Below are 12444 nucleotides of genomic sequence, written 5' to 3' on the forward strand. Positions count from 1 at the left end.
GCGCCAACCCCCTTGCACGCCAACACCCAGACACCCGCCGTCGTGACCGGGAGCTCCGCCACCTGGTTTGCCCAACGAATATCCACGTCATGGACGTCGTGGACGAAGACAGCGGAGGCGACGAAAGTGAGCATGACTTCTCCACGTGGTGCTGGGACCTCTGTCCAGATCCTCGTCCGTTAAAGATGAACAAGTGTGCATGGTTCTAACGTATACACATATACTACTCTTAAACTTTAAACTTTTTTTAATACTAGCGCATAATGAAGCTAAATAGTAAATAGTCATCCATTTATTGCATTCAAACTAAATTTGATTGAAGTTTTTTTCCCATCAATGTATCAGTGATGAGGTTTTTGAAGACAAAAACTACTGAGTAAAAACTTTTTAAATTATGTACCTTAATTGATTTGGCAACTAAAACAGTACTTGTAAAAGTTTTTGACGTGACGTCTAATAAATCGATGAACGCCGGCTGCACGCACGAAAGTGTCCCGTTACGCACATTGTCCCGTTATGCTCATTTTATATTGCTCTTTGCTAACCTGAACCTCCTAGCATTGCGACCGAGTCCGTGGCGTAATTCTGTTTTCATGCATTTCAATGTAACATTTTCAGTGCTCTTTGCTAACCCGTTCCTCCTAGCATTGCTGCAGAGTCCGTGTGGCGCAAATATATTATTTTTGACTGCATTTTGGTGTTGAGTAAGCCATTTTCCTTCACATCATCCTTGAAACACTCCCAATCGTTTCCTACTTTTCCTATCATCGTCCTATCCTTAACAGAATAACACAGATTGGATGAAGTTAAATAGCAAACATGTATAAAAGTTATAGTTAAAATAATCTCTTTGTTAAAGTAATAAACATATTTGAATTAATGACTGCAAATAAAAGTAAATTTATCAATTAAATTGTAGATTTCATTTCACTCCATCTTTGTATCCATACAAAATAGTGATAATTCAATAAAAAGATTCAATTTTATTCATAAAAGTATGCAATCATTTCATCAATGTTTTGTTATGACGTCACGTTAAACTATCGTCCGTAAACCGACTTTACAGACAACCAATTTTTTTTTTAAAGAATTTCTTGCATACAGTACTACTGGTAATATAAGTATGGCATGGGTCTTTTATCTTTTTAAGTCTCGTCTATTTTCAAATGCCTTACTACTTCTTAATCTCACTTCTGGAAGTGAGAATATATTTTGCTTTGCAATGTACAAGTTGTAGACTTTTATAAAGAAATAAAACCATTCAGTAATTTCAATATTTCACTGAGATTTTGTAATTTCATTGATAGCAAAAAAAAAACCATATTCCTTGATATGAATTGAACATTAGTAGTAAAAATACTTGTTCCCGACAAATATTTAAATAATTCTATGCTTAAAAAAGAATTTTTTGTATCCCTTTAAATTATTATTTCTAAAAGCTCTAATTTGGGTGAAAACAGTCTTGTACACTGCCTGGCAGATACTCTTGTTCTGCCAGATTTGGTCATGGGAGAATGCACGCTCTCATTTGACTAGACAGCAATGATAAATGATCCAAAAATGTCATAAGCAGTTATTTTATAATCATGTAAAACATACCATTTAATTGTCTAGAAATAAAACTACAAGTAACACAGCCAAACAATTTTAATGATCAATGTACAATGCAACTTTGATCTGACCACTGTGAATGAATTAAAATACACCCGTTTAAGCAGACACTGTGAATTACTATTGTTACAAAACACCAGTGAAATTTTATTGTAACATAATAAAATGAGAATGTACATACTCTTCATTACTACTATTATGAAAGTTTAGTAATATACATGCACATTTAGCAAGTTTCCATAATAAAATTTAAATATAAAATTTTATTCATACAAATTGCTTAATTTCATGTACAAAACTAAATATTTATTAAATTGTACATCGACAGAATAAATTATAGACAAGGAAGAAATCATTAACGTAATCTAAGAAAATAAATTAAAAATTAGTCACAAGTTCCTGATTTAGTACAGTTTTAATTGGAACAAGATGCAACAATGTGGAATACTCAAACAAAAAAATATTTTCTGCTTTTCAACAACAACATTGCATTCGTCTACTCTGAAGAGATAAAGAATGGCATAAAAAGCCAAAAATTCTTTATAAAAATATATTAAATGCTCCAAATGATATGAGCAAGGATACAAACAGCTTATTAAAGTTCACTCAAGCAACATGTTAATGTTTAAATACAATTCACTCACCCTTTTAACTTATGAGTTATGTACAAATATGATATGGCAGTTTGATCCCTTTCAAATAATGAACACGAGGAAAACATCACAACAAATATCAAGCCTGACAACAGCAACAACAACTTAACTCTATAATGTTTAAGAACACTGCAAGCGCCGGTCAATCACATCTACAAGTTGTGTTGGTAAGAGTTTGTAGTCGGAAGAGAACAAGCCTATGTGCTTCACGACCATGTCCAAACACCACCTACAACACAAGCACAACATTATACCATAAAGTCATACTGTCACAGCTAGTCAAAAATAATCACACAAACAAAAAATTTTTTTTGAATTCATTGTAGTGAAATAAGGTTTTTGCAAGACTTAATATACACGAGTTTTGAGATTACAGTGGCAAACCATTAACCAACCCATTTGGGTGCTCATAATTTTTGAGTACGAGGTTAGGCTTAGTCCCTGTTAGTGCTTACATGAAGAAACCTAACAAAAAAAAAAACTAGTATCATCTTCATTATCAATATTCAGTATCCAGGCAAATTCTATCAAAAGTATACGAAGTTTCTAATAATAATAAGATAAAACTTTTAACAAATGAAGTTTATAAATAAAAATAAATTCTACAAAAATTTAATATATGTTGACAATAATGGTAACAAAAGAGAGTGAGATATAAAATAACAGTAAAAGACTTAAGGGCAAGTTTCCAAAAACAAGATTAACTTTCACAACTTAGCAAAATTAAAAAAAAACAATAAAAAATTTAATTTGAAATGAAGTTTCGGTTGTGTTTCATTTTTTTTTTAAGAGTTTAATTTATTTAGATTAGTAAAAACTATGTGGCCTTGATCATGTTAGAAATGCCAAAATTCAAATCACATTATACTAAAACTCAATTGGATACTACAATGGTTTAAGAAAAAACCAGCAAAGGAAAACATAAAAAGAAATTGTGGGAAAGGAAACAAAGAAAAGTAATCTTTATATTTACTTGTAATAAATATATATAGCTGGGGAACATTTTGCTGTCAATGGTAATGGTTTTATCTTAATTTATTTGTACTTGCCTTTTCCCCAACCTCATTCATGTGGCAAGAATAACTATTACTGTTTATTACTAAGTACTTTTTTGGTTGTTTCTTGTTTTAGGTTTTAATAGCAAGCAATAACTGGAAAAACTTGCAATGTTTACCAGATCATTGTTCTACTTACTCTTTTTTTTTTTAAAAAAAAAACCCTAACTAAAAAAAGTAGAAATTTTGCAGTGACTCAAGTTATTGTTTGGAATTCATTTATCAACATACAAATACACCATGATTTGGTTTTTAAGTTATTGCAAAATATTTATCTATCTATTTACCAATCATCATTTGTTTTTAATTTAGCAATACAATTAAAAGATATTACACCTGCTATTAGATTTTGGTAAATTAAATTATCATCAAATCTTTGTAACCTATTAGGAATCACAATAAAATAAAGACTTAATTAATCCTAGAGATTAATTTCTAAGACTAATCTGAGTTTCAAGTCAAATAGCTTGATCAGTTTTTAAGTTGAGTCATATAAAACAGACCGACCCCAATTCTTTAACGCTAGATTTGTTTATGAATTTGCCAGAAAGAAAAATATTTAATGTGTAAAAGTTTGAAAATTACAAACAGACCCTATGATTTTATTGATCTGTATTAATTAACAATGAGTTTCATTGGATGAGGTCTAGAACTTTAGGAGGCTAAGGAAAGCTAAATCTGTAGATTTTATTTATGTTTTATATATCATACACTACTATAAGCAATACATGTTTTTTAAACAACCTGTATACAGACATTTTAACAAAGGGAGCTTAATTTAGTTAGCAATGTACTAATAACAATTTTTCCTAATATGGGAGAGAAAATAGATTGAAGGCATAAATCCTATCAGTTTTACATAGTACATTAGGCTGAAAAAATGGCATGTAATTTTTAATATCCGTAACTACAAATTGCCTAAAATAATGCAATACCAACGGCAATAACGAAGGTTTACAAATATCTTGATAAAAATAAATTTATAATTGGTAAATCTGAGTATACACTAGACCCATATACATTATAGTGATAACACTTAATGCATTTCTAATACAGTAAAACTTGCTTAAGATGTTCCTGCATAAAACATTTTCTTGCCTATTACATTCACAATATTATTTCCTTCATCACTTCCAAATACCCCCTTGTTAATTCTTTCCATTTAAAATGCTAGTTTTTATAGATGCTTCCCACATTAAGTTCAGTGTTTGAGGAAAAAATTAAAATAAAGTTTATCTTTAAACTTTTATAGTTAAACTTAAAACATTTATCTCTAAACAATAAAAAAGAATTTTATGATGGCACACAACCTTTGTCACACCCAACAAGCTGTAACAAGTTGAATTTTTCAACCAATCATTAGCTTGCATTTGTATCGACTTTGTGAGGCTGTTCCATCTGTACACCATTTCCTCATTTAAGACAGAACGTCTGCCAAATATACAGCAAACCACCAGCCATTGGCGCGACTGTGATGTAACTGGCACAGCAATTTTGTGGAACTAAACACAGTTTTATTGTTTGTTGAGCGCTTTAATAAAAATCTTTGTGTGATGGATGTAATGCTGAACATTTTAATTTACAAGTCTTTCTATGATTTCCGTTCTTGGCCAGACGTTGTCTCTTGTTTTAAGGTTTGAGATCCGCATAGTACTTGTTAGGGATGATGCATGTATAGAGTGTCCGCACGTAGTATAATACAGATTTAATGAGATCCCTGATAACATGCAGCATGCACTTGTAACGTTGCAAGAACCCTGCCCTCCTAGCTAAATATTTTTCTTTTAAACTATTTTTATGCATATAAATATTTCTTAAAAAGTCTTTCCAATGATATTTAACCGTTTTTATGTGTTTAAGGGTTGATATTACACTTGCTGAGTGTTTTGAGAAGGTATTTTGTATTTTATTAGACATTTTCAATCATTACAATTTTTTATGTAATTATTCACCAATAAGTCGCTGTACTAGATTTTTGCCTGTTTAGGCCTACTTTTTCAGGTTTTTCTCAATAAGTGGAATTTTGTCAAGAAATTTGTATTATGATTGCTGTTCTTAATTTTAATTAACGTGTTGCAATATAATTATAGATCACGGGACTGTGTCTGCTGGGCTGGGGTGATGTGTAGAAAGAGAGAGGCATAAGAGATATGTAAGTGCAAGTGAGAAAGAAACCGTGATTCCCCAGTAAGAGAGAGACAAAAGCTGGGATTCCCCACTGGTCGTGGGAAATGTGTGATAACTGCTGTCTCACGGTGTGGGAGAGAGAAGGAAAATATAAAGTCCCGGGCTCTATGGAGAGAAAACTGTTTTCAATGTGTGTTCTGTTTTCCTATTGGCTTGTGATTTGTAGAGTGAATGAAGCATGCGTGTGATTGGTCGGTGAGGTCATGTGACTTTTCCTCCCTGCGTGGAGGAGACAGTGGCAAGACTTCACCAGTCGTCTGCCGATTGCTGCACCAGTAGGTCGCGTTCGGTGGCTTCTCGCCAAATTATGTAGAATTTGTGGAGAGATAATTTAACGTTGGTGGTCAGAGCCATGCTGTGTATTAAGTTAACCTAATTTTTTTATATTTCATTCGGACAGTACCAAATTAGAAATTGCGATCACCTTCCTCGGCGGTTGGCTCGGGGCGAAATTCATTTTCGCTGGGTGCGGCCACGTTTGAGGCCGCACTGACTTCTTGTACTTACAGTAAAATATTACTGAAGGACGCTATTTTCGTTAATTCTCATCGCGCAAGCTGCGTGCGTTTTTCGACAGGCGGATGTACGATTGGAACGAGTAAGAAAGAATTGAAAAGGGTTTGGATTCGTCTATGAATTCTATTTGAAAAAATAAAAACAACAAAATTACAATCGGCGTTGAACATCTGTTTATTTCTGTATGTAACGAACCGTTACACACTCTTGTCGGGTGCACTCTTTCGTAGTTAGAGTGTACTAGGACAATGATAGTTATGAGTATTGCGTACGCTACATTAGTTCCGTCTCACGTTCGGATAACAGTTTCGTTTTATTTTAAGCTGAAAATAAATATATATTTGTTTCATAGTACTTATTTAGTAGTAATTTGGTGTAAAATAAAAGTGGGATGAAAAGCAATGTTAGAATGTATGTTCCATGTGTACATTCTTTCATAGAAACTTTTACAAACACAACCTCAATTTGTATTTTTCTTTTTTCTTTTTGTTTTTATTCAACCATAATATACAAGTAAGAATTAATAAAAAAAATAGTAACTTTCTGTTGTTTTAGAGGTTTAGGCCTTAATTATCATAAGAAAACATTACCATTTGTCAGTTTATTCATGTTCACTTTTAACAAACTACAAAGGGAAAGATTTTTTCCCCTTTCCCTTCTAAGAAGTTTTCCCTGATAATATGTTTTTATCATCTAGTCCCTTGAAAATGTCCTAACAGGGCTTTACTTAGTTTTTGGCCGATTCCTAAAATATATGGATTCAGATTCCTCAATTTTTTTTTATGATGACATTGAACAGAATAAGATACTCAGAAAAAAGGATCCTTCTGATTTTAAAAATGTAATTGCATTACTTTTCATTTTCTGTGCACAAATTAATATACAGCTTACATCATTTTAAAAAGCATGTTACTATTACCTTGAATTTATAGCACAAAAAAAGCCTTTTAACCTTGCATACAGTTAGATGAACCAAGTGCTGAACACTGCCAACAATCAAAGATGTCTAAAGATGTAATTGGAAATCATGTTATAACTTACAAACTTTATAAACCTTACATTATTCCATCAATGTATTTGATTTAATGCAGTTTTTTGGACATACGCCATTGCAGTTTTGCACTGTTTGTTATGGAAAAATTCCAAAAATTAAAAATATATATATAAAAAATATGAAGATAAAAAATTCACAGAAAACAAACTGAATCAGCTGATGTCGGACAAATGGAACCAATGATGAAACTAAACAAGTATTATGGACAATACGACAACAGCACGGACAAAAAATGTTCAACATATAAATATCATACAGCACAAGAATTCAGTTGAAGAAACTTAGTCATGGAAGAAGTAATCTAACATAAATGAACCCAGTGGGCTAACAACGACGAGACAAATTAAAAGCAGGCAGACAACAAACCTGGACAATGCAGCAAACATATAAACACAACGACGAAGATAAACAAGCTTTATGGACAACACAACGTTGATAGCACTGATGATCACAGAAGGTTTCCAGTGACAACAGTTGCGACGTTTCGGGAACTGACATCTGTTCCCATCAGGCACAAACAGACTGATCTGCACTGCATTGCATCCTGAGCTGCAATGGCATATGTCCAAAAAACTGCATTAAATCAAAATTCCACATTGCATGAATGATTTAAACAACGTATCAATGTATTTATTGTGAAAAAAAGCTTGTATGGTTAGGCTAAAAATTATAATTTCAAATGTATCTAACTACTGATCCAAAATAAATTATGTATTTTAAAAATTAGAAATAAATGTCCAATTTCTTTATATTGTCACGCTGTAAAATTTGACGTGAAGAGTTTATTAAACTTGGTGTTGTGCAGTGGTGCTTTGTGAGCCCGCTTAAGTTCCTGATGCTTGCTTGCGACACTCGTTTTTTTTTCTTCGCGGCGTGGTAGATTGCTAACGCTCTCTGTTTTTCTGGGACTGTGGCGTGATTTGCCGTCCGGGGCCTGGCCAGCTGCGGGCAGTTTCGACATTGTGGCCTGGAATCTCCGGGAGCGTTGGCCGCCCTATTTTGTTTCCGCTGCGTTGCTGTCTCTGCGCAGGCGCGCTAGCCTGTCGCGAGGGTGTCTGTGTCGCAATCTGGCGGCAGGAATGCGAGTCTGGCATGGCCGGTGGAGAGGGGATAGCGTCGGCTGGCTGCATGGCCGTTGTGTTGTGAAATCGCGGCCGGGATTTTTGCTGTCGCGTAGAGTGTTCTTGACTTGATGACAATGTGAGAGGGAATTAATAAATGGGCCACCCAGGGTGGGCCTGGGGTGGTCCTTCTCGGTGAGGTGTTTGGGGACTGTCGGAGCCTCCCTGGCGGGTAGCGACGTGCTAACGTTCGGAGAAGGTGTTGTAAGTAATGGCGAACTCATAATTAATTTCTTTCAGCTAGAATAAAATGTAGGTGTAATTTTAATTGTGTTAGGATGGCTTAACTTTTTTTGTTTCTTTCCAGGAGTGAAAGCAGTTTGGTATCCAGAAATGTTAGCTACATTCCTTTCGTTAATTTAGCTTAAGGAGGGGTCGAGGTGTTTGTAAACATTAATCATTTCGTTTTAAAAGTTAATACTCATGCTAAGAAGAGGATAAATTATAGTTTATTTATTTCAAAGAAGTATTTATTTATTTATTTATTGTGAAAAGAGTAGTTTGACATTATTTATTTATTTATTTATGTGTTGGTCATAGTTTACCGGAAATAAACCTGAAATGATGTGGGATGAATAATACTTTTTTTTTCAGTCAACACCCTACACCCCGTGTTCCAAGGAGGTTAGACGTACCTGTAACAGCTCTACTGCTACCCCCCTCCCCAATGTTTTTGAAATCTTAAGATATTTTATTTTTTATTTTGAGTGACATTTTGCAGATCTTGACGGAGTCCAAGGGCCTTCCGTCACAATATTTTCTTATGTTGGGTAGAAAATTTATTTTGCAAGCTTACAAAAACAGTAAAAGAATCGGACACGGTCAATTCCAAAACCATTGTATTCTGAATCCTTAGATTATAGTGAAATTGATGCAACCAACCGATTCCGGAACCAGAATCAACTTATAAATAGTTTTACTGTACATGAAGATGACACAAATTACTTTAATTTTTTATAAAAACATAGAAGCATATTAAAAAATACTTACTTTACTAATGTTTTTGGAGAAAAGTTGATGACTATCATTTCATCTGCATGGTCCTGAAATCAAAACAAATATATAAATAGATATTAATATAGCTCAGTCATACATATTAGATTCATTAAACCAGGGTTTCCCAACCAGTGGTACACAGCAATGTTGCAGGTGGTACTCTATTAAATGCTGACAAGTTAGGTTCCATTAACCCTGATATTGAAAGTTTGATAATGAACAAACAGCAACAAATTTCCCATTAAAAATAATGTTTTCTATGAATCTTGATTTTTGGACTCAATTAAAAATAATTGTCTGAAATTATTTTTTTGCAACATTGTTCAATTTGAATTAATGTCTATAAATTTTGTTTTCAAAGTTATGTGCTATAAATAAAATTGCCATTTTGCAATAGATATTTTATTTTTTCCTAAATTTCCAAAATAACCAAGCTTATATATTAATATCTAAAACTTAAAGATTAAGTAGGCCCAGTGCCTAGTGGTACACCAATGTTTCTAAAAATTTAAAGTGGTACACAGTTGCTAAAATGTTGGGAATCCCTGCATTAAATCATAACTGGTGTTTAAGGTTATGTATGTATGTAGTACTAAAAATCTTTTGTAACCATCATCAACAACAAATTGTTATAATATAAAATTAATTTGTTTCTAAATTTATCAATGGACTAGAAACTAATGTTTTTTTTCCCCCCCAGCTTGTTGCTTGTGCGCTTGTGATCAATACAGAAGCTAACTAACAGATCCCAGCTCAGTGTCTCTGCACACCATCCATTATTCAACTACCTATACTCAGGTGGCATTTTTCCCCAGGTACTCAGGCGTTTTTTAATAACCATATTGTCAATCTATCCATTATCCAATCCCACCCCATCTTATTTCTAGTGCAGTCAATTGCATCTATAAAAAAAAAATTTCTCATCAGAACCAAAGTACAGACCTTATTTTATTACCTAATGAAAGAAGGAACAACCGTTTTTAAAGAAACTTCTGTTGAATATATTCAGAATTGAAATAGAAAAATCTTAATAATGCAATAAATGGCTCACACCAACGCAAATTGCAATTTACAGGCCTAATTTTAAGAAAGAGAGTGCATCTATAATTGATTTCAGACCTAAGCCTGCATAGTATATTAAAAAATTTTAAACAAAAATTAAAAAACTTAATAACATAATGTAAAATCTCGAAATTCATGTTTTAAAGATTGTACTACTAACTGGCAATGTTAGTGCCACATTTATCAGCACAACATATTGTATACCTCCATGATGGCTGTAACTTAAATGAGAAGGAAAAAAACAGTTTTATTTCCACTCAAACAAAAAAAATTGTTAGATATATTTCAGTAAATCAAAAGGGATTATGTTCATTTGTAGCTTATGGCATTAAGCCACATTTAAATCGTTTTAAATTGGTTTTATACTAAAAAAAAAGTGTGTATGTACTTATGTATGCATTTTAGAAGTTATACTTGGCATAGTAATAATTTAACTTCAGTTTTGCATGCAAATAACTGACAGAAATAAAATAATAAAAGGACTGGAATGATCTATGAATACATTTGGTAAAATATATATTCAATCAAATAACATTTTTTAATAAATACTTGTATTCAATATTAATATATAGTATAAAAATAGTTATTTAATTTAGTAAAATCATAGAGATAAATTTTAATAAATAATAAAAATCAATAAATATGCAAAATTTATATTCTAATTGATTAACTTTAGTTATGTATTAAAAAATGTAATTATTTATCATTTAAACCAATCCCTCACTTGACGTGACTAATGGGTTCCTAAAATTGTTTGTGTTATTTGAAATTGCATATTCTGAAGAATTAGTCTCCCTCCATAAATAACAAGGCTAATTTACTTAATGTGTTCCAAAATGTGAAAGGAAATATTCTTTACGTAATACAAATCCGTAGACAAACACGATAAATACATCACACCATTTATCTTTATAAGCCTACCATCGAATCCTTTGTATGTCAAATATGACACCTCATAACGGGAGATAGATCATCAGTCAGCTGGTTGGCTTGCACACCCGGGCGTGACCTTCAACTCAAGTCACGTACCTTTACACGAACTTTCCAAACCATCCTTTACTGGCAGTGAAACCAGTATTACATACTGTCCAGATATTTACATTTTAATTTTTCAAAAAATAAAGTGCTTATTCGCATATCACTGCTTGGTTCCCATCAATCCTGTAAAGCCTGTGATATTTATTTTTTCATTGAACCATTCATTTAACAACCTTTGCCATGCGAATTACCTGTTCATTTCTGTTCCGGTATCTAAGGTCAAATATATTCCCGCTAGTACAACCAACAGCATCAGATTTATATAAATGTTTGGCAGAGTCCTTATTTCGTACGATTGTGCACACAGTTGACTTGCTTAAAACTAAAGTGCGACCAACATAAGTGTGGCCTTCATGACATTCTGCACGCCGTAATACTTCTAGTTTTGTCTCAAATTCTTGAACACGATGCATTACGCTCTTACTTGGAAACCATGATTCCAATACAATTCCAAATGCAGATGCTTACGTACGTACAGTTACCAGCAGACGACTGCTTTGTGTTTGTGAGTGCGAGTTCCCTGCCACTGGCTAGACTGAAGTTTATCACTGCCCGGTCTGAGGCCGGGCGACAACGGTACGGCCCGACGGCGTATGCGCGTACATAAGAACATTTTGTCCTTTACACACCATAGCCGCAACTGAACTTGCCATAGCTGATGTTTGTACAACAGCCAGTAGTGTAGTCAGACCTGTGCGTACATCTCTTTCCCCCTTGTATGGCTAACTGTATGCCACAGAACATCTGTTGTTTACCGAGTTGAAGCAGACTTTGTGGAGTCATACCCAACTTTATTTTTGCCTGTGACCATTTCGTGGTAACTGAAATTTACAGACTGGGACAGTAAAATGAATTCATGCAATTTGAAGATGTGCTGAGAGATTGGTGTATAATGAAAATAATTATACAAAGAGGAACATAACTTCACTTATAAGTTATAAAAAACCAATTGAAAAAGTTTATATACACAATTTATATCACTAATATTAATAGTAAATAAATGGTTTAACTTATGAACCAGTATTCAATATCAATCACTGAAGTATACATTTTAAAAGAATATGCACAATTTTTACATGCTTTTTATTAGCTTCACCTGTATGTTTGTTTGTCTGTCCGTCTGTAACTCTTTCGACTAAGAGTGAGTGGCT

The 12444-nt window shown here is 33.2% G+C and overlaps 1 protein-coding gene across 1 annotated transcript in view; it reads right to left on the reverse strand.

Annotated features, from left to right (window-relative positions):
- Positions 1–1629: 1629 nt before the first annotated feature.
- LOC134527912 (kelch domain-containing protein 1-like) overlaps positions 1630–12444 on the reverse strand; it is a 52201-nt gene continuing 41386 nt past the window's right edge. Inside the window, exons 9-10 of the mRNA XM_063360943.1 lie at positions 9188–9240; positions 1630–2493 (exon numbers count right to left, since the gene is read on the reverse strand). Coding sequence (XP_063217013.1) covers positions 2385–2493; positions 9188–9240 — 162 coding nt within the window. The 3' untranslated portion in view covers positions 1630–2384. The remainder of the gene's footprint in view (positions 2494–9187; positions 9241–12444) is intronic.

The sequence above is a fragment of the Bacillus rossius genome, chromosome 1, assembly GCF_032445375.1.
Source record: "Bacillus rossius redtenbacheri isolate Brsri chromosome 1, Brsri_v3, whole genome shotgun sequence".
Classification (NCBI taxonomy): Eukaryota; Metazoa; Arthropoda; class Insecta; order Phasmatodea; family Bacillidae; genus Bacillus; species Bacillus rossius.